This window comes from Armigeres subalbatus, chromosome 3, assembly GCF_024139115.2.
Source record: "Armigeres subalbatus isolate Guangzhou_Male chromosome 3, GZ_Asu_2, whole genome shotgun sequence".
NCBI lineage: Eukaryota > Metazoa > Arthropoda > Insecta > Diptera > Culicidae > Armigeres > Armigeres subalbatus.
This window is the reverse complement of record NC_085141.1, coordinates 408,206,779-408,234,654: the sequence shown is the minus strand read 5'-3', so window position 1 is coordinate 408,234,654 and position 27,876 is coordinate 408,206,779. Positions and strand designations below refer to the sequence as shown.

Here is a 27,876-nt window from a genome sequence, read left to right as displayed (position 1 = left end):
TTATTATGTCATTAATGGCGTAATCTGAATAGGCTATTATTAATGTTGTCAATAGAGGTCGTATAGTGTTGAGCATAACTAATAGGTGTTATTATTGGATTTCTCTACATCAATCTTTATTCATGAAGCAGGACGTCTCAGTATAATATTTTTTTATCAATTTATTTTTAATTTTTTAATTCATTCCTTATAACTCTAATTGCACAAGGTACAATATTGTCGGTTTCTACCATTCAATTGTATTATTGTTAGTAGGCATTAGTGTCTATTCATTGTAAAATAAAAATAAATTCTCTTTAGATAACTTTCATTGGAACATGATGAGTGATGTTCCTTTACGCATTTTTGATTACGTTGTGTTCTTAATTCACTTGAAAACCTAATCTGTAGATTATCGAAATAGATTTTTGCATGATGATTACATGCAAATCGGAAGCTAAAATCAACTCCGGTAAGCGACTATTTCGGGTTCATTTGACTGAATTAAGAATAACTTAGTCAGATTCAGCATTCAACATCTTAAAAATTAGTACAGAAATCAGAAGCTCAATCAATAAGAAACAACTAAATTATAGTTCTAATTTGACGGTTAGCACTAACTAAACAAAATTTCAAACTCAAGCGTTCATCGTTGAAACCCAACCTTAGAAAATAAAATGATATGGTTTGTATTCTTGATAAACATTTCCTCTTTGCCGTTTTGAAAGAAACGGAAAACTGAAACTTAGCAGTAACACGTGTTCGACAACAGCACTGGCGGCTAAGTAGTAGTGGTTAGTTATCCAGTCTAAATATAAAACGAACGAAATACACATCCCACTGTCACTAGAAATTAAAAAAAAATAAAGCAAATAAAATTAAAAACTAAGTAGAGTTGAAAAGGTGATGATTCCCAACTTGTTTCAATCAATTTAGCAGAAGTAATTCCTTAGATATTATTGCATTACGAATATTATACAATGGTTCGATTTTGATCGTTTCGTAATGCGAAATAAATGAATATAGATTTTATGCTCTTCCTATTTTTCAGTTTTTACAATTCTGTAGTAGAACTATCACAATCAAATTTGTTTTTTTTTGTTAGCCCATAATTTAATAGTTTGTGATGTACAGAGCATCTAAACATGTTTTTGATTATTCAAATTAGCTTTTTCTTAACATGTTGCTTCCTCTACTTGCGCGAGCGTTCAGGTCAAACAAATTTAAAATAATTTTGTCATCAGTCTTTTATGTCGATTGCTTTTAATTTTCGCACCTAAAAGAGAACTCATAAACTTTGCATATATTTGGTTCCAGTTTTAAGAAACATGAAAATGATTAGCACGTTGATTATTGCCGGTCACGGACGATCGAACGAAAACTGAGGAAGTCGAGTTTTAAAAATGGAACTAAACACAAGAAATCGGTTCCGATGTAAAGAACGGTCGTGTGCCTGGTAACACGAATGAAAATTAAACGTCCGCGCCCCTCGATGTTTGCGGTGCAACCAGCCTAATCTACATTTCAAATGGCCGCACTCTTTAACCCCTCGAAGGCCATTTTCGATAAACAATTGTAAGCACGTTCTGAATGACCAACCAGGCCAGCCGGCTCCTTTATCCTGAGTTGTTTGTTGCTTCGTTTGAAGAAATACGGAATTCGATGAATCATTGCACTTGCTAACGCACACTTGGGGTTCAAAACGCAACTCGACTGGGCTACACAATAATAGGCAAACGTAGCTTTCATTCGTCAGTGGGACGAGGTTTGCCCATATTTCACAAACCCATTGCGTGTTTCAGGTTATCAGTGTTTGCACCTTTCATGGCGTCCAGGATTCCATTGAAGCTGTCCTCCATGTACGGCTGACCCACCAGATTCGATACAACTGGAATTGGTTCCTGTCCCGGTACGAGGAGGCTGATATCTTGGATAAGACCCTAAAACGATATTGTCCTATTAAAAAAACTCAAGTCCACGAATTAGTGTTGATCGAGTTCCTACCTTCTCCACATCTACCTTGACTTTCATCTCCTGTTGCGGTTGGGACTGCTCGTCTCCTTCCGATTTGAGCTGAATGCTCTTCTGGACGGAGAACTTGGGTGTCTTGCCGATGCGCCAATCCCACGAGGCAAAGTTCGCGCGCAGTTCACCGATACCGGGGAACCACTTTTCGGTGGGGTTAATGAGCTGGAAACCGAGCTGCTTCATTAACAGGTCACGTCCGCCATCCGTAAGTTGAGTGGCCGGCGTGCGCAGAAATTCGTATCTGTTTAATAAAGAAGCAGATACGAAAGAAAATTTAGTGCGGTCAAATTGATGTCGGTAAATAATCAAGGCCAGCAACCTTCTGATAACGGTAACAGCAATCGTTAGCGACTGCTTCTCTCATAGAGGTATACTTACCCAATGGCCGATAAGAGCTGCTGGATGTTCACGGTGCGGTTCGCGTCGGCTAGGTTTTTGATAGGCGACGGCACGGAAGCGGTGGCCTTGCTGATTACTTCGGCCTAGAAATGGAACGAAAAAACACGTTGACTACATTAGGCGAGTTGTAGCGAGATCATAAATTACAATCATGTTCAAATAATGCTTAATAATCATTACACAAAACAAATAGTTTCAGGAATCTGAGTTTTGGTATTGAGGATTTTAGAATACTAGAAGGACTTAAATTTTTAACAGACTCATAATCCTAACACACGTCTTTATATAGAGATAGATCTGAAAAATTTATCTAATATGCATTTTTATAACTGAAAAATCGCGCAGGCAATTGTTATGAGAAGTAACAAAAGGAAGGTTGAATGATTCTGAAAGATTGTCCATGTTACTGTTAATAAACCTGCGACCGTCACTGTATACGGAAAGTCGCAGTGAACAATTCGCCATTCAACTATACCAAGCATCGCATCGATATCCACAGCAGAACGGTATCAGCATCGGTTGTGTATGAGAGGGAATCTCATATGACAATACATCGCACCAGAACGAACGGGCTACATCGGGAAGATGTGCAAAAGGAAAACGTAAGCACGTTGGATCTGTTACAGTTCCTATGGGAATATTTATACCAAATACTTAATATATCGATAACAGACAATGTACGAATTATACCACCTGACCAAATTAGTCCGAATAAAATTATCCCTTAAAATCATAACCAAAGAAAGAGGTTTATTTTTCTTCAACATGGTTATGGGCCCAGTATCAGCGATGCCAGATCTACGGAAATTTCCGTAGATCTACGGAATTGGATGCTTTCTACGGATCTACGGATAAAATCTACGGAAATTCGAAAATTTCAGCGGACATCTACGGAATTTTTTCTCAGTTTTAATTTTAATCGTTGATTCATAATTGTCTCATATTAGTCTGTTATGGAAAATGGAATCCTAGCAAACATGGGACAAATATCGGCAGTTGAGTACTCGTAAGTTTAGCAATTTCATAAACATATTGGGCTCACACGCAACGTGTATTGCCAGAGTGAATTTTCCTTTTTGTCCGACGTATAAGCTTATGTATTGCGGTGTATAAAGACACTGAATTGTTAGAGCAAATCAAACACTTGTTGTTTTGTGGATCTTTTCAACATTTCAAAATCACTGGAGTTTGTATTGAATTTTCTTCAAGCATTGCTGTAAGAACAACCTGGAAGAACTCTTATTGAAAATCAAAGAGAAGGTTATATGGAAACTCCCGAAAATATTTCTGAAAAAAAAATCCTAAAAGTCTACGGACACTGCCGGAGAAATTCTTGAAAGGTTTCTATAACTCTTGCTAGAAGACTCCGGGAACATCTCTCATAACATAATTTTTAGGTGAACTCCCAGAAAAACTCCTTGAGGACTCATGGAAGAACTTACGTAACAATTCATATGGAAATTTGTTGAGGATTTCCTGGAAGATCTCCCATAGGGATTCATGGATGAACTCTCATAATGGTTTCTATTTAAACTCCCTGAGTAATTCCCAGAAAAGAAAAAAATGGATTTCTATCCAAAAACAAATCATTGAATATTACACCAGCTTATTGACCAGTTGTTCGCTGTAAATATTTCAGTGTATTAAGATGAAAATACGAAAGTGACGATTCACAAACAGGCAAAATCCCAACCAGAGTGCTGAAACTTTGCTAAATTTGGGAACTCGCGGATAATTTTATTTTATGTTTTTTTCATTTTCGTTTAGATACTGCCGGTGTAAAAGTGGATCTTTAAATAAGGCTCAGAAATAGGGATAGGGACCTAAATAGAGATAACCGTGGCCATGCCCAAAATTAAGCCATTTATTCAGCAATGCATTTCGGCTGACGTACCTTGCGCATTTTGCCCAGCCTAACACATGATTTGTAGTGCGGCTTGACGTGATGCACCATGTTGCATAATGATGCACCATGTTGCACTGCCCCTAATTCTCCTAGCAGGATTTCCTAACGCAGTCTTGAAGGGAATTGAGAACTAGGTTTTTAATCTTTTCCCGACGTTTCGTTTCATTCAGGGCATTTTTCAAGGGGTCGATTTGTTCAAGTTTCTTCGTCAAATATGTTTCTGTGTAACGTACTATGGCCCTCGAATTTAATTTCGGACAATTTGAATAAAATTCTTCTATCCGAAATTCGGTCCCTGGACTTGCTAATTTCTACCATTGATTTCCTGCTTTTGAATGGACCGAAACGTCGGGAAAAGATTAAAAACAACATCAAGACTGCGAAGCCAGAAATCTACCAAGATAGAACATATAGCCACCAGAGAGCCAAATATTCATTTAAACGTTAGTTGTATTTATTCGAAACTGTTTTTCGCATACTGGGTAGTCACCGATGAAGTCCCAAATCGGTTTTCCATGTAAATTGTCAAACAAAAAATCTCAATCAACCTTTATCTTGTTGAAATTTTGATGAGTTATTTCTTGTTCAACAGATTACTGTTGAACAATTTAGATCCATGAAACAAAAGTTGAACAATCAGCTTCTAAAAATTCCTAATGAAACTGGTATGCGGGTACATTCAATATGGGCCAACGTTGGTTTGCTATTTTGTTACATTTCTTCCGAACAACGTCTCACGTTTCATCATGTTATTCAAAAGATACCGCCACCTGCCTTGTGATTTGCCAAATCCGTGTGAACATCAGATGTTGTTAGTGTTTGTGCGACTTTTTTTTTTCGGAAAACGTTCCATGTGCTATGTCTGTTTGTCTGTACTATTTGATTGCAACGGAAACGTGTAGTTTTCGGCTGTTGCAGTCTTGTAACGCAGCAAAAACAAGTTTACTTCTGCATCCGACGGTTTCGGTAATTTATTAGTAGGTATTTTTGCCCTAGAACTACTTCGAGCCCAACATTTGATACTTTAGAGAATACGGGTACTCTGTTGACTTCTCTGTTTGTAATAATTACAAATGATTTTTCCACGGTTTATGTGGGAAAAAATACAGAAAGAACCTAATAACCAACCAAAGTTAAAGTAATCAAAGTAGAAGAAGGTGGTCGGTTGTCAGTACTCTTTTGTTCTTGGTTCATAACATTCGTTCAATTTCACACAAATTGTGATCGAATTTTCTCCCATTTTCGGTTGTCGCGACTGTTATTAGTAATGCACATGATGGCGCACATTGCAATTGTGACATCTGAAAACGAGAGAAAGTTTGACTAACACCAGATCTAACTTCATTTTTGTACTGGAACTGGAAGGTTTGTGACTGATCACCGGAATAGGGCTGTTCTAAATTTTTGACCAAATCTACGGAATTGATGTTGTAACAATCTGGCATCGCTGCCCAGTATTGTAATCGGAGGTTATTCGATTCCTATCAAGTGAGCTAAATTATCGAAAGTCATTCGATATTTGGTAGGTGGTTAGCCTACAGGAAATAGTCATTTTCCGTTTATAAGCTGTTGGCTGCTGTTTGTTGGAGAGCCATGACGTCAGAAGGAGAGACTAGCGCCAGCGCCAGCACTTCAAGAAGATCGGGTGGCTTCGAGAGGGGAACTCTTGAGCGAGCCCTGCCGTTTCAAGCTTTCTTCCCATCGCAGCGAAACAACACCTTCGAAGGAGATGAAACAAACTTTGCCGCATGGAAGTGGCGCGTAGAACATCATCTGGCTAGGATGGACCTCACACATACGCTGTTGCGTACGCCGCTCGAAAAGGATTATGCTACCGATGTTCCCGGTGGGCTGCAAAATGGTGGGTTGACTTTGCTAGAGTGAGAAGGTACGCCTCGAGCGTCTATTCACCAGGAGGTGCGGCTCAAACAGCGTCTGCCTGGTACCCAGCGGCTGATCAACGAAATGCTGTATGGCGTCAGCTATATCTGAGGTGGCAGCCCCACCAGCGCGATGTAGGTAACGCGACCCCGATAAGGTAGCTTACTGAAGCCTCTCAAATAACACGAAAAATGGAGATAGAAGAAAAAGAGAACGTTATTTTTGGCAACCGACCCGGCAACGAAATAAGGACTATGATTGGAAACTCGGTACCTGGAATGTCAGGACCCTAAATAAACCTGGACGAGTGAGCCTTCTGGCTCGTGAACTGCAGAAGGTTGGAGTGAACGTGGCCGCTATTCAAGAAGTCCGATGGCCTAGATCCGGAGAACGTGAATTCCGAGCCGTGGACCCCACGACCAACACTGCATTCAAGTATAACATCTATCACAGCGGCGGCGGAAAAGCAGAGCATGGAGTTGGTTTCGTAGTGATGGGCAAGCAGATGAAGCGAGTGATGCGGTGGAAACCCATTAGCGAACGAATCTGTGTGTTGAGGATACGGGGCAAATTCTTCAATTACAGCCTAATCAACGTTTACGCACCGACAAACGATAAATCCGACGACGTGAAGGACACGTTTTATGAATGTCTTGATAAAGCCTATGGAGAATGCCCAAAGCATGACGTGAAAATTGTTATCGGAGACGCTAACGCTCAGGTCGGTAGAGAGGACTTTTTCCGTCCCATAATCGGTAGGGAGAGCCTTCACTCCGCTACCAACGACAACGGCCTACGGTTAGTAAACTTCGCTGCTGCCAGAGGGATAGCCATCAGTAGCACCTACTTTGCACGAAAGAATATCCGAAAGCACACCTGGACCAATGGTGAAACTTGCAACCAGATAGACCATGTTCTGGTGGATGGGCGCCATTTCTCGGATGTTATCGATGTGCGGACATTCAGAGGTCCGAACATTAACTCTGATCACTACCTCGTTGTCAGTAAAATTCGATCACGGTTGTCAACTGTATCGAACGAAAGATCACAGCGAATGATGCGTTACAATATCCAGCGATTGTCGGCGGAAGGAGTATCGGCTGAGTACCACCAGAAACTCGACGAACGGATAAGTGCAATCAACGTTAGCGACAACATCAACGATCTATGGGAGTCGATCCATGGAGCGGTGAGCACAACAGCACGAGAAGTGGTAGGCACTGCACAGAGGCGACCCAGGACGGGTTGGTTCGATGTGGAGTGTCAGAGAGTGATAGACGAGAAGAACGTTGCCAGAAGCCGGATGTTGGTGTCGGGTACCCGATCGAATAGAGATCGGTACAGGAAAGCAAGAGCAGCCGAAAAACGAACCCACCGCAGGAAGAAGAAAGAATATGAAGAACAAGTGATTAGCGAGGCGCAGGAAAAAATGGAGCAGAACGATATGCGGAGGTTCTATGAGTCTGTCAATGGCGTGCGGAGAAAGACAGCGCTATCTCCCGTCATGTACAACGACCTACAAGGGAATTTGCTGACAGATAAAACCGAAGTGGCTGCCAGGTGTTGAATGGAGGAAGTGACGGTGCATCGGTGAACAGAATAAATATTAGCGACGATGGACAAGCTGTGGAGTCACCGACACTAGATGAGGTTAAAAGCTGTTAAAGAGCTGAAAAACAATAAGGCTGCGGGGAAGGACCAGCTCCCGGCTGAACTTCTCAAACATGGCAAAGAGCAGCTTTGTGAAGTTCTGCACCATATTATGTCGAAAATATGGGCAGACGAGGAAATGCCTGCTAGCTGGTTGGACGGCCTCATTTGCCCTCTCTTTAAGAAAGGGCACAGACTGGAGTGCGCCAATTACCGAGGAATAACCCTCCTTAATTCGGCGTACAAAATTATGTCCCGTATTCTGTTCAACTGATTGAGACTGCTTGAAGAGTCCTTCGGCGGCGAATACCAAGCAGGTTTTCGTGAGGGCTGATCAACGACGGATCAAATGTTTACCCTGAGACAAATCCTAGATAAATTTCGGGAGTACAACTTGCAGACACATCATCTGTTTATTGATTTAAAGGTGGCGTACGATTCAGTGAAACGGAATGAATTATGGCAAATTATGCTTGAACATGGTTTTCCGGCGAAACTGATACGGCTGATTCGTATAACGTTGGACGGATCGAAATCAATTGTAAGGGTTGCGGATAAAATATCGACGTCATTTGTTACCTTAGATGGATTAAAGCAGGGTGATGCACTCACGAATCTACTGTTCAATATAGCGCTCGAGGGAGCGATTAGGAGAGCTGGTGTGCAAAGAAGCGGTACCATTATCACAAAATCGCACATGCTCCTGGGATTTGCGGACGATATCTGTATTATCGGAATTGATCGCCGTGCCGTGGAAGAGGCTTTTGTGCCTTTTAAGAGGGAGACAACGAGGATTGGACTCACGATTAATACCGGCAAAACGAAGTACATGGTCGCTGGCAATCAACGTGGGTTAATTCGTGGTGGTGGTAGCGAAATGGTGCTGGATGGTGAAAAATTTGAAGTGGTAAAAGAATTTGTGTATCTCGGAACATTAGTGACGTGCGATAATGATGTTACCCGCGAGGTGAAAAGGCGTATTGCAGCTGCAAATAGGGCTTATTACGGACTTCACAACCAGCTTAAGTAGTCTGCAAACGAAAACAAAACTCGCGCTGTATACTACTCTGATTCTTCCGGTGGTTTTATACGGCCATGAGACGTTAAAGGAGGCTGATCGGAGAGCTCTCGGAGTGTTTGAGCGTAAGGTGCTGCGGACAATACTCGGCGGTAAACAGGAGAACGGTATCTGGCGGCGTCGCATGAATCACGAATTGTACCAGGTGTATAAAGGGCTGGATATTATTAAGCTTATACAACACGGCAGACTACGGTGGGCTGGTCACGTTGTTCGTATGCCGAAAGAACGTCAAGCGAAGATAATATTTAGTAGAGAACCCGGAAGGGGCCGCAGGCTTCGTGGAAGGCCGCGTACACGATGGCTTTTTGCAGTTGAAGAGGAGCTGAGGGCGCTCAATGTTCAGGGCGACTGGAAGCGATTGGCCCAGGATCGAGTCCAGTGGAGAAGGATACTCCATTCGGCGTAGGTTCATCGAAGAGCTGTAGCCCATCAAGTATCAAGTATCAAGTAAGTGGAGTGTCTTCACTCGTCATAAGACGATTTCGTAATATCCCATTTTATTCCACCACGAAGGATTTATTGAAAGTCGCAGCATTATTGGATGTATTTAAACGATTAGCCACTCCTTTGGATTTTCTAGAACCTCAGAGGGACCACCTTGTGACTATCCGTTTAGATTGCATCAATTATGCTCTCACATTTATCAACAAACGATTTCTAAAAACTCACAACTTTCTAGTACGACTTAAAAAAAATGGCACATCTTCGAAAGTTCCCTAGCCTGGTCATTTCTCCTGATGTTCCAGAACTTTCTAAAACCCATTTAGTGGCCATCCGGGATGAATTAGCAGTCCTTGTATTGATTTTGCTCGCTACATTGCTACAACTCTAAAATTATAAAAAGTCTCAGCTCTCTAGGATAAACTTTCAGAATCGGCAACTTCGGAAGTTTCGGAGCTTTCTGTGGACCACTTAGTTGCCTTCTGGGGTCAAAGGGTGGTCCTTGCAATGATTTTGCTCTCAACTCACGGGTTACAAAAAACTGCAGCTTTCTAATTTTCTTATTTTATATTTTATAAAGATTGATACCCATTATGCTAGGGATCTACTGAAAAGTATTTATAGCCACTTAACACCCTACGGGGAACCTGTCCTGGAATGGAAACTATAAAGTCAGCACGTCTGGTGGCCCTAAAACAATCAGAAACAAACTGCTGAGGCAATTTCAAGAAGTTTGATACCCATATTATTGAGGTTCCATTGTTTATGACCATTCTTGGCCCTAATGGGAACCTGTTCCGAAACGGCCACTCAAATTTTCACACATCTGTTGGACCCAAGATAATAAATAACAGCCTGCTGTGGAAGTTTGAAGAATTATGACGCCCATATTGTTGTGGTTCCAATGAGAAATGTTTTTGGCCAACCTTGCACCCCCCCCCCCTTCCCCAAAACTTGTTCTAAAATGGCCACTCCGGAGTCAACTTGTCTGGTGAACCCAGAAGCATCACACACTAGAAATAATTTCAAGAAGTTTGATACCCATATTGTTGATGTTCCCTTGAAAAGTGTCACCTATGACTCCTCGAGGAACCTGTTCTGGAATGACTAATTGAAGATCTGCACGTCTGATGGACCCGAATCAATAAAAATCAATTCGCTGATAAAATATCAAGAAGCTTGATAACCATATTGCTGATCACCTATCGAAATCCACGATCAGTATAATCTATGCAGGAAGTGTCCCTAGAAATCCGGATTTCCCGGTAATCCAGTCCATTCCAGTCCAACGGTTAAAAGTTGCCTAAGATATAAGCATTTTAGTTGCGTGGGTACCCGGGTACCCTGCCGGCCATTTAAAAGGTAAAAAATGTCGGAACCCCTCTCTCCACCCCTCCTTAATTAAAGTGTTACTTAACCCGTACAATCGATTTTTGCTGTCATTATTGTGGATGTGACAGAGTTTCAACCTCCTACTATGAAAATTCATTTAGATATCACGAATTGAATTCTAAATTCTGCTTTCTGTTATTCCCATGATACCCTTTTTGCTCCGCAAGGGGAATCATCTTGCCAAGTAGTATGTGTGAACCAGTCAAAAACAGAGTTTTAGTTGAGTCAGAGTCACTTTTATCGGGATTATCGTTCTCTTTGAAGTTAACATTCAAGTATGAATTTTAGATAAGATGCAACAAAAATGAACTGTCGTATTGTAATATAGAAAGAGCATGCAAGCTGAGACGATATTGAGGATCATCCTTAGGGTGCTCATCTTGCCCCGTCCTACCCTAAACATGTCAATATTTTTCCTCTACATCAGAATAATATTATTAAACGTAAAACTTTGAAGAAGCACAAGTTAAACTTTTTGCTCACTGCTACAAACATCTTTAGATTTTCAGTATCAAATAACTTCTGTATTTTAGACATGAGCGATATTTTGAAAGAATTCTAAATTTGTCTACTTTTTATAGTTCTGAATTTTTACCCGAGCATCACTCAACTAATTAACAAATATTGTTTATTATTTACAAGCGTTCTACTATCTGCTCTCTCATATTTCATGTAGAGTTGTTTGATAAAGCGGATAAACAAACCAATCCAAAAATGTACTCGAATAGAATTATACTTTGTTCAGAAGTTCTGACTCGGCGCACAACACATAATAATCGCGTGGACTTTGAACCCCATGTTGGCGCAGATAGCCCACAAACCGCATCCATCAGTTGGCGTTATTTTGAAACCGGGTCCGCGTGTACTCACCATCAAGCATTACTACTGATTGAATCGCAAGTCCAAAATGGGTGATGTGATGTTGAACTTTTTCGCAAAATGACAACGCCTAACAATTGTGAATCGTCATATATAGAGCTGTCCAAACTTGTAAAGCCTCGTTGAATAAACGTAGAACTAATCCTAAACATATCAAGATACTATTATTTCTCTATGATATCTACTAACGTTTTTCGACATTTTTGAGAATCATTCTCAATTTATTTTGCGTCATCAACTACAAGTCGGTAACCTTCCCTCAGCTGCTGTGCCTTTATCTTCACCAAATAGGAGATGATGATATGAAATGAACCGTGGGGGAGAGTTCAAGTGTACATGTGCAACAATGATCAGATGAAACTTTTTTTTATAAATTTTCAGGCAATTTTACAAAACTTATTACGCATTTAACTTGAATGATTTCAAACATCAAAGTATAATTGAATAAAATATTGGAGGAAATTCGTTGCTTTTTAACCGAATTTTAGTTTATTGTATTTTAACACAATTTGAAGATCTTAAGTGAATTAAGTGATTTTTTTTTCGAAATTTCATTTCAAGGGTGCATATCTACACAGCTTCTCCACGCATAAATTCATACCAGTTCAAACTGGAACACAGCGAACTGGGTAGAACGAATCGAGCGATATACACAGATAACTGACATCGAGTGACAAATGGGAGACTGAAGATATTCGAAACTGGGACACCGGCGTCCGGCGAAAATTTTCCACTCGTTTTCAATTTATTTTTGGTCGCAAAAATAAACAGCCCGACTTGTACGAAGGTGGTGAACACACTCTGTTTGAGTTCATTCCCTTATCGGTCGAGATTGCGAGAACAATAAACTGAACTGTGCTGTGATAAAATGATAACTTTGACCGGCATTTTTTTGTTTGTTTGCGAAATGGACTGACTGCCTTTGAACAACGACAACAAAGTTCAGTTTAATGGGATCAAAGCACTGTAAGAGCGCTTGGACGATCATGTAGGCGTAAAGGGTTTAGGGTCATTTGGCCGAATGTCGTTTGGCCGAATGCCATTTGGCCGAAAGGGTCATTTGGCCGAACGCCATTTGGCCGAATGCCGTTTGGCCGAATAGTTGAAATTCTCCGAATGAAGAATAAATGAAGAAGAAGGAAAGAGAAAGAAGAGAGAAACATAGAAGAAGAAAGAATGAAGAAGGAAAAAAGAAAAACAAAAGAAGTAGGAAGAAAGAAGAAAGAAGGAAGACGGAAGAAGGAAGAAGGAAAAAGGAAGAAGAGAGAAGGAAGAAGGAAGAAGGATGAAGGAAGAAGAAGGAAGAAGGAAGAAAGAAGAAGGAAGAAAGAAGAAGGAAGAAAGAAGAAGGAAGAAAGAAGAAGGAAGAAGGAAGAAGGAAGTAGGAAGAATGAAGAAAGAAGAAGGGAGAAAGAAGAGAGAAGAAGGAAGAAGCAAGAAGGAAGAAGGTAGAAGGAAGAAGGAAGATGGTAGAAGGAAGAAGGAAGATGGAAGAAGGAAGAAGGAAGAAAAAAGAAGGAAGAAGGAAGAAGAAAAATGGAAGACGGAAGAAGGAAGAAGGAAGAAGGATAAAAGAAGACAGAAGAAGGAAGAAGGAAGAAGAAAGAAGGAAGAAGAAAGAAGGAAGAAAGAAGGAGGAAGATGGAAGAAGGAAGAAGGAAGAAAAAAGAAGGAAGAAGGAAGTAGGAAGAAGGAAGAAGGAAGAAGGAAGAAGGAAGAAGAAAGAAGGAAGAAGGAAGAAGGAAGAAGGTAGAAGGAAGAAGGAAGACGGAAGAAGGATAAAAGAAGAAGGAAGAAGGAAGAAGAAAAAAAAAGAAGGAAGAAGGAATTAGGTAGAAGGAAGAAGAATGAAGAAGGAAGAAGGAAGATGGAAGAAGAAAGAAAGAAGAAGGAAGAAGGAAGAAGGAAGAAGGAAGTAGGAAGAATGAAGAAGGAAGAAGGAAGAAGGAAAAAGGAAGAAGGAAGAAGAAAGAAGGAAGAAGGAAGAAGGAAGAAGGAAGAAGGAAGAAAAAAGAAGGAAGAAGGAAGAAGGAAGGAGGAAGAAGGGAGATGGAAAAAGGAAGAAGGAAGTAGGAAGAATGAAGAAGGAAGAAAGAAGAAGGAAGAATGAAAAAGGAAGAAGGAAGAAGAAAGAAGGAAGAAGGAAGAAGGAAGAAGGAAGAAAGAAGAAGGAAGAAGGAAGAAGGAAGAAGGAAGAAGGAAGAAGGAAGAAGGAAGAAGGAAGAAGGAAGAAGGAAGAAGGAAGAAGGAAGAAGAAAGAAGGAAGGAGGAAGAAGGAAGAAGGAAGGAGGAAGAAGGAAGATGGAAGATGGAAGAAGGAAGAAGGAAGTAGGAAGAATTAAGAAGGAAAAAGGAAGAAGGAAGAAGGAAAAAGGAAGAAGGAAGAAGGAAGAAGGAAGAAGGAAGAAGGAAGAAGGAAGAAGGAAGAAGGAAGAAGGAAGAAGGAAGAAAGAAGAAGGAAGAAGGAAGAAGAAAGAAGTAAGAAGGAAGGAGGAAGAAGGAAGACGGAAGATGGAAGAAGGAAGATGGAAGATGCAAGAAGGAAGAAGGATGAAGGAAAAAGGAAGTAGGAAGAATGAATAAGGAAGAAGGAAGAAGTAAGAAGGAAGAAGGAAGAAGGAAGAAAAAAGAAGGAAGAAGGAAGAAGGAAGAAGGAAGAAAGAAGAATGAAGAAGGAAGAAGGAAGAATTTACAATGTTACGGAAACTCATATGTGAATATGTACGTTATGTGGAAGATATTGATTTGAAAAATGTATTGGAGGTAACCACTTTCCCTTCGATGGGACTCGAACCCATGACCCTACAGTACGCTAGACTGGTGCTTTAACCAACTAAGTTACGAAGGACCTCCGTCGGCCTTCGTAACCTAGCGGCTACTGAACGAGCTCGAGATTCCCAAATTGGACGCATAGTCAAATCACTCGCAATCCATTTCTCAAGCCAATACTTCCACATGTGTATTGTACACGTCCACATTAGAGGAGCGTGAGTATTTAGAGTGTCTGGCGGCTATACACATTCTTCATCAGCAACGGTACTGATCAAGTGAGGTTGTGTAAGCATTTGCCAGTCGGTCGTCAAGCTCAGACCCGACCGCATTGCGTAGGCAAGAGACACTCCAGACACTCTAAATACTCACGCTCCTCTAATGTGGACGTGTACAATACACATGTGGAAGTATTGGCTTGAGAAATGGATTGCGAGTGATTTGACTATGCGTCCAATTTGGGAATCTCGAGCTCGTTCAGTAGCCGCTAGGTTATGAAGGCCGACGGAGGTCCTTCGTAACTTAGTTGGTTAAAGCACCAGTCTAGCGTACTGTAGGGTCATGGGTTCGAGTCCCATCGAAGGGAAAGTGGTTACCTCCAATACATTTTTCAAATCAATATCTTCCACATAACGTACATATTCACATATGAGTTTCCGTAACATTGTAAATTAACGTCCAAGTCGGGTGGTTTAATCCCCGGAAATAGGCAATTAACTTTGATTGAACAGAAGGAAGAAGGTAAAAGGAAGAATAAAGAAGGAAGAAGGAAGTAGGAAGAAGGAAAATGGAAGAAGGAAGATGGAACAAGGAACAAAGAAGAAGGAAGAAGGAAGAAAGAAGAAGAGAGAAGGAATAGAAATGATGAAGAAGGAAGAAGAAAAAAGGGAGAAGCGGGAAGGAAGAAGGAAGTAGAAAGAAGAAGGAAAGGAGAATGAAGAAGGAAGAAAGTAAAAGGAGGGAAAAAGAAAAAATAAAGAAGGAAAAACAAAGACGGAAGAAAGAAGAAGGAAGACGGAGAAGAGAGAAGGGAAAAGGAGGGAGAAGGAGGAAGAAGGAGAAGAAAGAAGAAGGAAGAAAGAGAAGGAAGAAGGAGAAGAAGGAGGAAGTTCTCTGCTCACTCTTCTCTTCCCACTTTTCACATTTCACTTCTCACTTCTTACTTCTCATTACTCACGTTTCATTTCTCAATCTTCGCTACTCGTAATTTGTGGTAAATTTTTTAACTATTCGGCCAAACGGCATTCGGCCAAACGACCCGTTCGGCCAAACGGCATTCGGCCAAATGGCGTTCGGCCAAACGGCATTCGGCCAGATGGCATTCGGCCAAATGGCCTGACACCGCGTAAAGTGCGATATAATGTATGATGTACAACATATCTGACATAAATTACATACATGAATGCAGCTTTTAATTATACTTTGATTCATCTAACCTTACTGTTTAACTCTGTGTAAATTAAAAAGTTTTAAAGTAAGTTGATACAAAGATGATTCTCTAGAATTGTAGAAGTCTACCCACTTATGTAAAAAAAAATCTACACAATTTTCTGCTATAATTCGGGACTTTATTAGCTATAATAAATTGCAAAAAAAAATTAAATCGAATGAAAGAAATCATATCTCCAATAAGTCTTAAGGATTGACGAGGATAAAGAATAGGTAACCTCTTATTTTATACTGAAATTAATCGTGCTTATTATTGTACATAGCTTTTATGATTCAAATCTATCATTACTTGACAATGATCCTCACTCCGCGATAGTACAAACAAAGTCTTTCCTATCGCGTCGCTTCCAGGCAGATGGCGCTTATCGCACGCAACGATCGCCACCGTCATCGCGTGTGGTTTGTGATCGCCAAAACAACTTGTTTGTGCACCGTTGTGAGCGTTCGAATAAAAAACTTTCTTAGTATGAGCTCGAACTGATGAAATGGAATCATAATTATATTTATAATTGACGAATGTACTTACGTTGTCTTTGACTAGCGATTCGCCCAGATGCAGTTTATTCGAGTTGACCAGCAGGGTGCAGTGGTGATAAGCATTAGGCTGACCCAGTTTGGCAGCGGTACCGGAGATCTGGAAAATTTAAAAAAATGATTATTTTTAAAAATTATATAATTGTTGACTTAAATCTAAAAATGGATAAAATTAAAAATATAATAACAAATTATATTTTACTCTTCACGAATTACTCATGCAATTGAGCCATAGATTTGTTGTTGTAGGAAAAATGCTGACACGCTTGCCGAACGTGAACAGAACAGAGAGACTGCGGACTATGGACCGGTAAAAAGAAATTGCGTGTTCACTTGATCGACGATTAGGTATGTACTCTCACTCACTCGATCTCTGTTTGTTGTTTGTTCAGAATTCGCGAACGTCAACCACGAATGGCATACGCACTAGTCTTCAGGGTGAACTACAATAAGCATGATGCGTACTTCGGAAGTTTGAGATTATAAAAGAATAATCGTTCATTAAATTATTCTTCTGTAGAAAAGGGTAACAAATAAAAATAAATTTATCCTATATTTGACTATTCGTCATACTTATACCTTTTTGGAAATTTAACCAAATTTGGTACTGTTACACAGATTATTATACAGAATTTCACAGTTTGAAAGTGACTGCAAATGATGTGTATCTTTCGAAGGTATCGGATCAACATTTTGTGACGCTACTTGAATGACAGTAAGAATTGTGGAATGCTTCCATTTGTATTGCATGGTCGATTTGAGTTAGAATTGTATGAAAAATATTTAGGATTTTCACGTCAGTCTATTCGTAGAATAAGTAAGCCTTTGTGAAATATGTTTGTTAGGAGGATTCTATTGTATTATTCGCAGGGTAGGATAACCTAATTTAAGCAGGAAAATACGATTTTTTGCGTTTTTTTTGTTAGATATAATTTAATAATTGTAATTTGTTTATTCTATTAGAAAAGCACTTATACCAAGTTTATGTTAAAAATTTTCTAGGCATTTGCCTTTATCCACTTTATAAAACCGCTCTAATGGTGGTTCCTTCAAATTCGAATCATCTAGGAAATAGAGAAAAATGGAATTTCTGAAATATGTATCAAAATTTGATTTATTTTGATATGTATACAAATCTGAAATAAACTCCATGTGAGTATCACTAACACAATCAGCGATACACGCCCATTTCCACCAACATAAGCACACGAACTATGCCGCTTCAACACAGATAAAGTCGTGCGCGCAGTTTCATAAGAAAATTGGTAATCTATGAGAATTACGAGAAAGGTGTAAACACTACAAACTCTGCTGCAAGCTCACGAACCAACCGACAACCAATCCATGCCAAAAATAAACATCGGAAAACCGGTTCGTTTGTGAATGGAGTTGCGGCTTGGCGAGTCACGCTTCCAGCACGTGATAGCCGGTAAAATTGTACACGGCGTGAACGACCTCCTCATTAGATAGCGCGCAGTAATTACAATTAGCTGTATCTTGACAGAATACTGCACTCCCTGCGGAAGCGAAAATTCGTCAATATTGTTTGTACAACGCAGTTATAGAGAGGTGATAATAGTGTTTGTGCAACTAGTTGCAAAAAAATCGAGTTTTGCAACGAGTTGCACACGCTGTTTTTTGCAATGACGAAAAATGGGCTGTAATATGATAAATATGTACCAAAATGGTACAGACTTATTTACTTCACATGAGAATTCTTACCAATAAATCATGTTGCTGCAGAGAACAATCATATTCCATGTTATCGTGCCAAATTACATAGCTCGAAAGGCTTTGAAGCGATAGATGAAGTTGCATTTGGAAATTTCTGATGTCTTGTCCATCAAACTGTTTAATTTATTACACGAGGCAGAGATACACTATTTGAGCACTTACCGAAGCTAATGCAGCAAAATGTAGTCATGTAACTACTGTTCTGATATTGGTTTTTCATTATAGCACCCAAATGAGTGACCATTATGCAACTCAAATGGGTTGCATAAAATTCATTACAGCACTCATTTGGGTGCTATCATGAAAAACAAACATCATACAAGACTACATTTTTCTGAATTAGCTTGGGTGAGTGTTCAAATAGTGTATTCTCTGTGTCTCGTAATAAATGAAATGGTTTGATGGACATGACATCAACATTTTCAAAAGTCAAGTCCATCTATCGCTTCATGACTTGTTGAGCCGTGAAATATGGCCCGATAACATGGAATCTGATTGTTCTCTGTCGCAACATAATTTATTGGCATGAGTGATCATGTGGACTAAATTCGATTGTACGATTTTGGTATATGTAGATTTATCATGTTAAAGCCCATCATTGCAAAAAATAGCGTGTGCAACTCGTTGCAAAACTCGATTTTTTCAGCACTCGTAGTATTTATCCGTTCAACTCGTGCTGAAAAAATCATCTTTTTTGCAACTAGTTGCACAAACTACTATTATTCAACTCATTTGAGTTGCATAATGGCCATTAAAGCACCATTCATTGGTATGGAAAAGTAGACCGTTTTATCACTCAAAGACGAACTGTAAACCAGGTATTATGATCAGCTGACTAGTAATTTCAAAAAAAAATATTTTCATGTGTCGAGGCCTTGTAAGTCACATTTTCTTACCTGCCGTAATCTGGGAAAGTGACGTAATAGCCATTTTACAACATGTAATACGTTCTCTGAAAAAGTTGTTCTGTATACTGATTTAATAGCTGCAAGCTTTACGCGAAAATACAGACACGAATGGAAACCTATAAACGTGAAAAATGTATTAACCCCAGCCCATCAGCATAAACTGACAGAATCTGCCATTGCATAAGCTTCTATGATGTGTAGTCTCAGATGTGTTCACTGCGTGTGTATTGGGGGACCTTCATGACAAAATAATAAGCATCGTTAGAACTTTAACTAAGTTTAACTTTAACTATAGCTCTTTAGCTTTCATTCGTGACTATTTTTCCGAATAACTTTTTTTTCTCTCTGAAACAGAACTTTTTAATAAGAAAATTATTTTGAGCTTTTTAGTGGAATGTCTTCACTTGTCTTAAGACGAGTTTATACAATCCCATTGAATTCCACCACTTAATTGTATCTTGACAGATACGTATTTCGACCTCAACAGTAAGGCCGTCTTCAGTGTCTTGTACTTTACTCGACTTTCAATTAAGTGGTGGAATTCAATGGGATTGTATAAACTCGTCTTATGAGAACTTTTTAGCTGGAGAACCATCGATTATTTACCAAGTCCCCAATAAAATTAGATTCCTATTTTTCTTCTATTCATCATATAAAACTAAGGGGCAATCGATTATCACCTAAATAGCTTCCACACTGATATCCTCCCTCCCCTTTCATACGGGAGTTTGACAGAAGGAAGGTCGTGCGATATATGCCATCACAAATATTGCCCTCCGCTCGCTTTCAAATCAACTTCTATAAAACATTCTTCATGCCTGCAGTATCCTAACGGAACTATCAATTCTATACTTTCGCCTCTAAATCTATCATGAACATGTACGTCTAAGTTTGGAAGATGATAATAAGCATTTCCATATCATTCAAAATAACTTGTTTACTGGAGCTAAAGTGTCAAAAAGCAACGAAGCCGAATTCAATAAATAGATGTTATCCTGTGCAAACAGCTAAGGAAGGCTTGGATGGACATTATGCTCTGCATCGTCATCTTATGATATACACACCCAATTCTTTTTCAACACATGCCAAATCTGAAACTTGTTATGTGAATAAATAAATTTAACTAGAGTGTCACAAAATTATTCAAAACGACTGATCATGGCTATAATTTACCATAGTAATGTAAGCGCCTTCCTTAGCCATGCGATAAGATGTGCACCACCAACACCATGCTGAAGCTGGCTGGAAATGGAAGTAAATAGCTAGCTATTGTTGTACAATAAAATCTCTTCTGATTTCAACAGTAAAAAGTGGCATGCGTATAAAAAAAATACTTGCTGTGTTTTGTCCTTGAGATCATATCGCTGCTGAGAACGAGTGATTCAACCAACAAGCAAATTCATTTTACTACAAATTTTGTGGCTCTTTCAAATAGCAGCTTGGTTTTCATCCAATTTATTATAACAAATATTAACACGCCACTTTTCTATGAAGTTGTAGTGCGTAGGTTTAGAGAAATACTCATTAAACACATGTTTTTAAGGTTCATTGCCAATTCAAAATTTAGTCCATTTTTTATTCCATAGTCGTATTATTGCTATTGGCAACACTTTCAATAACGTTTAATTATTTGCAAGGGCCTATGAGGATGTCGCCTGTCACTGGCGAACAAAGCTCATGTACTCTGCATCGAAGCTTAGAACCGATGTTAGGGCGCAATCGTTAATGTGAACATTTTTATATTCGGTTAGTTACTGCAAATAAATTCTTTTTCGAGTCCCTATAATCAAGCATGTATCTCAAGCATATCACATCGTTATATTGCTGAATGATTGAGTGTTTAATTTTGATAAAATATCGAGAACAAAAGAGTGCATAAAAATTGCCTCGCCATAACAAAAAGGCGGTAGAGAATTAACACTGTTGTTTACAGTTTAGAACCAAATCAAGATGTCGCACATGTTGGGGTAGGGATTCAATGCTCCGCCTTCTCCCCCTGATTAATTGGTCAATTGGCCCTGACGAAAGCGAAAAAACAAAATGGGGGTCGGCTGATGTTTTTTTATTTCACCCAGCAAGGGATATAGGACATCACTTTTAAAATGCTTATTAAAGCGTTAAAACACATTTTAGCCGAAAATTGTTCATTTTTTTTGGGTTAAAATTTTAATTTACTTTTATATAGGTAACACGAAAGTTGAATTATTTTGATTAAAAAACCATGTGTAGATAAGGAGTCTTACATGTAGTTTTTCAAAATTCTAATCCTATGTGTTTAAAAGTTTTCAACATATCACTGTTAATAACATTTTAAAAGCATTTTAAAATATACTTCCTATACTTCATCATGTTGAAAAACAGTGATTTGACGCACACGTCGCCGCTAGATGGCAACAGCGCGGCTGCGTCAAAGCGAATTCCGAGGTCAAGCCAAATACCACCAACATAAAACGCAAACACAAAATCTGGACGATCACAACCAGAGGATTTTCAACAGTTTGGATTTTTAGTCAGAAAAATCTTCAAAATTCTTGGAAATTTTCAAAATTATGATTTTTATTAGTATCAGACAATATTTTGAGAATATGGGACTCTGAGTGAAACTTTGGAATTCTGTATGAAATTCCAGGAACTAAAGGGATATTACTAGGTGTCCAATTTTGCCACTTTTTCCTGACATTTTTTTGTACTCTTTACTTAACTTTTTTTGCATCATTAAGTGTCGATTTTTGATGAATCTTTTAAGAATTGAGTTACTCGGATTTTTAATTGAGTAACTAAGATTATAATTATAATCTCTGTCGTGCATCTTGAACCTTCCATAACTCAGCAGAAATGTGAATTGCTTCAAAGCAGATCATGCTGAATGTGACTGGATTGAAGAGGAGACCCTTATTGAGATAGTCATTTTTCATGCCTAGAGAAGCCAAGTATGTACATAGGTATTTCAATTGTTCATATTATTTTTCATTCACAAACCGATGTTATAGAAATCTGATACTGAAGATATGAAATAACAATTTCCAATGGTTTGAAAATGTCGGCGTTCTGGAGGTTGAGTGGTAATGGTAAGTATGCCTACTTCTCATACAAGTGTTCCTATAGGCTCAATCTCAGTCTCCGCTGTTGGTAATTTAAAAGATGAAAAACGTTAGATTATGCCTTCTTTTGGAAAGAAATGGATCACAATCATAGACTTTTTAACCCGGGAATCTATTGTGCGGTACACCCAATTTTTTCGTTTTTTTTTTTGCAACCTCATCTGCGCTCTACTTTTTTAGTGTGAAGTATAAGAAAATGACAAATCTTTACGTAATTAGCGCATGGTCTCTATGAACTCTAGAACTCCAATTTTTAAAAGAACTTGTGTTGAACTTTTGTTTGTCTTAAACTTTTCTGAAGAGAACTAGTTCTTGTCAATTACGAAGTAAAAATTATGAATTAGTTAAGATACCGTCGTGCGGGACTTTTTTTGACTCCGGGGGCTACTTTGCACAATCTCGATTTTCTAAAAAAAAAAACGTGAGAATACCAAATTTGTAACAGAAAGCTGTCATCCAACTATCAACAAGACACCCGAATGGTGATAATGGCAATTTGATAGTAATTTACGTTGTAAATCTTGTTGTTATGTGCAAGTGTACATAATAACTATGTTAAGTAAATACTGATTTCAAAATTAGACTGAAGTAGCTTACCGCACGGACATGAATTCCACTTTGTTTATGCAAAGAAGGGTGCTTAATGTACTGATGCCTAATGTCGCGCACCCATATCTATTCTAGACAGGATATTTCTGTTATATTTGACAACTTAACGCCACGTTAATGGAATAGGCTGAAAATATACAGTCGTTAAGCGTATTCGAAAAGGGTATTCTTTGCAATTTTAATACAACGTTCGCCATTACGCATTTTTGTCTCAGGTAGTTCCAGAGACCAGCAATGGTACCCCCAGGGGTACATGTACTCCAGGTTGAGATCCACTGCTATAGATGAACAATGATGAAAAGCGTAATTTAAAAAAAGCTTCACCAATAATCAAGGCTCGGTAATATTTGTCAAAACTCCATAGAACGTGTTTTAACCGTTAATAAAATAACAAAATGTATAGTAGAAAAATCTTACTGTGACATCAAATCGAAAACTATTCCTGCTATCGATGAGAGCAAATCGAAAACTGAATTTGATATTGGTTCCGATAACAAAATAAGTACACAGTTTGATGTCAGATCATACAATTTAGAAATCTACAGCAAAATGTGATCAAAATATGTAATCAATCATTGAAAAATTATGATTTCAATTTGATGTCGAATTCAAAATGTGTTTTCTATATGCTCTCGATATGTTTTCAGACTTTGCTCGGTTAGTGGGTCACTGTAAGCACGCTTAAAGTAGGCGATTCATTGTTGATATTATTGTCCTAAAATGTTATACAGATATTGATAAATGTTGGCGAAACATTAGTTATGTGACACTTTTTGGTACTTAGGGGGTAGGGGTCTAAGATTACGTGACAGTACATATGCCAGGTGACAGAGGGAAAAGGTCTAGAAATCTCAAAAAGTAGTGGACGTCATATTTGCTTTCGACGCGGAACGGAACGTTTTTCGCTTTTGAAAATTCCCAACTAACATTGGAAGCTAATCGAGAGCCCTAAATGGGTTTTAATTTTTAATGTATATTAAAGCTGAGAACCAATTAACCGATTTATTTAACTTTTAGGTAAAATTTTACAGTTCGATGATTATTTTCCCATCGTATTTAAAACTATACTCCAAAGTTGACCCATTTGAGTTTTGACAAATTGATAGTTATTTGAAGCAAAATGGATATGGCGCCGATTTTCTCGCGAACAAAGTCAAATCTAACCATGCTCCGGAGCAGGTTTTTTTTAACCACTGAGCAATAACAATCGAACTGAAAATTTTTAACTAAAAGTTAATCGAATCGCTGGAGCCTATGAAAATTCGATTGCATTTACTATTGGGCCCAATAGGGTTGATACCTATTTCGGCATACCCGTCCCCATTATCGCATTACGCACATTGTGCATCACAACCTAATGATTTGGTATTTTGTTGATGATGTTTGTCCGCAGATATTAGGGTGCCAATGAAAATCGACTTTACGATTTTCAAAAACGAGTAGTGCTCAAAATCTCCTCGAAAAAAGTCCCTATGCAAAATTTCAGCTCAATCGTACTACGGCGTTTGACAAAAGCAGTAAAAGTTTGACAAAAGCAGTAGAAGTTTGAAACACTAAAAATTTCCCAAGGGAGGGGTACGGGAAAATTTAAAAATATTTTTTTTTATGTTAAATGTCTTAGAAATGCATGAAACGTCGAGATATGGTGTTGTCTTTTGAACAATTTTTTTGAAACATATTTAGCACTAAAAAAAATACGATTTTGAAAAAAAATGTCCCAAAATCTCGAAAGTCCTATAAAAAGACAATTATTCATTTTTTTCGGGATTAAACCAGATCTCGCTGTTTCATGCATTTCTAAGACATTTGGCACCTAAAAAAATCGATTTCGCAAAACCTTTCTAAATCCAAAAAAGTCAATTTTTCAAAAAAAAAAAACTCTTTCCGAGATTAACAAAATTTTCAATTACGAAAAATTGGCTGAGCCCCAGAAGGTCAATTTTTTTTCAAAAAATCTTCTTGAGATAGCATCAGATCTCGACGTTTCATGCATTTTTAAGGCACTTGACATCAAAAAAAAAAAATCGATTTCGAAATTTTCCTGTGGGCCTTTGGGAAATTTTCGTGTTTCAAAAAAAGTCAAACTTTGACCGCTTTGGTTAAACCCTTAACGAAGTCCGATTAAGCTAAAATTTTACATAGGGACTTATTTCGAGGAGATAAAACTTTTGAGCACTAGCCGTTTTTGAAATTCGATAATCAACTTTTACATACATTCCACCCTAGTAGATATCTAATGACGAACAAAAAATCAAGCCATTTGGTTGGAACTCGGCCGCGTTTATCACGTTGTGGACGGTAATACGGAGTGCTGCCCAAATGGTTCTTCTCCCTACGTTTCATTTAGCGCAGCCGAATATTTTCAAGATAACAAAATCAACTACGTAGTGGGTTTCCAGTAGCCTTGCGAGCAAAGGCGTAGGATTGCCAATCAGGAGATGGCGAGTTCGATTCTCGGTCCGGTCTAGGATGTTTTCGGGTGGGAAACATTCTCGACACCCTGGGCATAGTATATCCATTAGGGTGGTTCAAAAAATCGATTTTGCTCCACAGTGCTCATCTGATTCTTTACCATGTTCTGAGTGTCCTCTGAAAATTTGAGCTCATTTGGATTAAAACTGATTTAGCACAAGCCGTTTCAAGTTTGCATGCGAATTAGTATGGGGAAATTTATTTTTTCATTATACTGTTAATGACGTTTCCCCATTAAGCGCAGGCCAAAAGAAAACCTACACAGCTAAAAGGGATACTCAACAGCTTTCACCCAACGAAAACCGCATGTTGATTAATCGTCCCAATAATTAGTAATCGATTTTAAGACAGGTTGCGAATCTTTAGTCATGATCGTTAAACTTCTTTGAGGGCATCACTGAAATGTGCAGTTCAACATAGTAGCCTAAATTTGTGTGTGCTATCTTTCGCGCCACGAGCAGCAATGTTGCCTGTTGATGAGTTATGCAATTAGCGCCAGAAAACCACGGTATAGATTAAATTCGATTACTAATTATTGGAACGATTAATTGAGATGCGGTTTTCACTGAGTGGAAGCTGTTGAGTATTCCTTTTAGCTATGTAGGTTTTCTTTTAACATGCGCTTGATGGGGAAGCGTCATTAACAGTATAATGAAAAAATAAATTTCCCCATACTAATTTGCATGCAAACTTGAAACGGCTTGTGCTAAATCAGTTTTAATCCAAATGAGCTCAAATTTTCAGAAGACACTCAGAACATGGTAAAGAATCAGATGAGCACTGTGGAGCAAAATCGATTTTTTGAACCACCCTAATATCCATTGTACTTGCTGGCGGACATAGAAAAGCTTTCAATTTATAACTAAGGAAATGCTAACAGAATACTAAGTTGAAAAGTAGGCCAAGTTCTAGTTGGAATGTAGAGCCATTGAAGAAGAAGAAGAAAATCAACTACGCTACTGACTGTTTTGAACGTCTCAGGTATGAACGTCAAAGGCCAAATTCGAAGTTGTTTCAGGCATTTTGTTATATCACATTGAAAAAAGAATTATTCTGTCAAATGCATGCTTTATAGAATAAGGACAGATTATAAAATTTGTATCGATCCTAATATACATTAAATAATTATTGATAGTTACTACAAAAAGTATAATTACTTACTACACAGGCCACTCCGGCCTTAGCTTGTTTAAATCTAATACATACATGAAGTACCAAAGCACTGGAAACAATTTGATATGATAACCCAACTCGACTAGCTGCAACATTGTAGTATATAATGGAATTTTCCGCTCGATGCTTTAGCCATAGCTAGTTCAACTACACAACACAGATAACAATACATAAGGTAAATTGACCAATTTGTGACCCCATTGTATGTGAAAGAAATTCTTGATGAATTATTTATGCATTACATTTTATAAAAGCTATACTACACTCCTCAAGAATGTGTACTAAAAATTACAGAAAATACAAACTTTTATTATAGAAAATATACGGAAATCTCTTTCAATTTGTACTACAAAAGATTCCTGCGGCTCTTGAAAGGAACATTGCATTGTAAAAAAATAACCTTGTCACAACCTCTTACAAGATGAATGTAACAAAATTTTGATACATATTTATTTATGTTAAAAGTTTAATGTACTTTTAAGTAGGAGGTCCACTGTCAGAGAATGGTAGACTATGGGACAATCAACCATAAATACATAAACGAAACCGGTTTATTAATATCAGCTCACTCACCTTTTTACCCATCAGTGTGATGTCGTCCCGGTCGGAAATGTCCGCACTGATGCCGTACTCCCGGTACAGAGCCCGCGTGATAAGATTCAAATTGTACTTCCGATCGTAGCGAGCACGTGGTGTGAAGAAGGTGCAGTTCAAATTGCCCAAATCGTGGTACACTGCCCCGCCGCCGCTGTTCCGCCGTGCCAGCTCCACCCCATTGCGCATCAAAGCGGATACATTGGCCTCGGCAAAAGGATTCTGGTGCCGACCAATCACCACCGTGGGCGAGTTGATCCATAGCATGAGGATGTGGTGATGGGCAAAGTCAAAGTTCCGATAGATCCAATCCTCAAGAGCAAGATTGGAGTAGATGTCGTTGGACTGCGAGATAAAAACCGATTTTCGAACCTCACTATCCGGTATCTTCTTGATATCGGACGAAGACAGCTGTTTGCTCTTGCCATGGTTGGTTGTGTTGTTTTGAATATGTAGCCGGTTGGTGGTTGTGATGGTTCGCGCTAGAAATGCTGTATGGGTGGATGTTGTGGCCACATACAACTTGCATACGGCACGTGCGGCTGTATTACAGCGTTGTACAATAAGGGCAGCCATCTTGGGGTTTTCTCGCTATTTTATTTTGATCTCTTTGTCCTATATATATTTTCACTCTTGGTTCCGATCCGCAGTTAGATGAGTTATCGAGGGTTGATGTTTATGATGTTCTGCGTGTTGCGTAACGACGAGATTATCCAGATTTTTTTGGGTAGCACTATGCAGAATCAACGAGTTCTATATTTATATCATAAATTATTTTCACTTATGTTGGCAGTGTTCAAGACAGTTCTAGTTTCAGACAGTTCGTAGATGATTTTTGCACTTTTTTGACTAGTAGAACGTAGAAGAAGCAAATGTTCGTTTTCTTTTGAGGTTGGA

General features: G+C 38.7%; 1 protein-coding gene across 1 annotated transcript; it reads right to left on the bottom strand.

Moving 5' to 3' along the window:
- Window positions 1–137: 137 nt before the first annotated feature.
- Window positions 138–27,876, bottom strand: LOC134227097 (lipoyltransferase 1, mitochondrial-like). The gene is made up of 5 exons (XM_062708358.1): window positions 26,959–27,876; window positions 16,381–16,488; window positions 2,386–2,489; window positions 1,984–2,248; window positions 138–1,919 (listed from the first exon to the last, which is right to left on the bottom strand). The coding sequence occupies exons 1-5, from the start codon at window positions 27,553–27,555 to the stop codon at window positions 1,758–1,760; spliced, it is 1,236 nt and encodes a 411-aa protein (XP_062564342.1). The 5' UTR covers window positions 27,556–27,876; the 3' UTR covers window positions 138–1,757.

What these genes read in the sequence shown, in the direction of transcription:
- LOC134227097 (XM_062708358.1), bottom strand. Translation starts at nt 27,555, where the DNA reads ATGGCTGCCCTTATTGTACAACGCTGTAATACAGCCGCACGTGCCGTA. An exon ending in CAGCTCTTATCGGCCATTGG is followed by an intron (nt 2,249 to 2,385) that starts GTAAGTATACCT and finishes TTTATTAAACAG; the next exon opens with ATACGAATTTCTGCGCACGC. An exon ending in TCAAGGTAGATGTGGAGAAG is followed by an intron (nt 1,920 to 1,983) that starts GTAGGAACTCGA and finishes ATATCGTTTTAG; the next exon opens with GGTCTTATCCAAGATATCAG.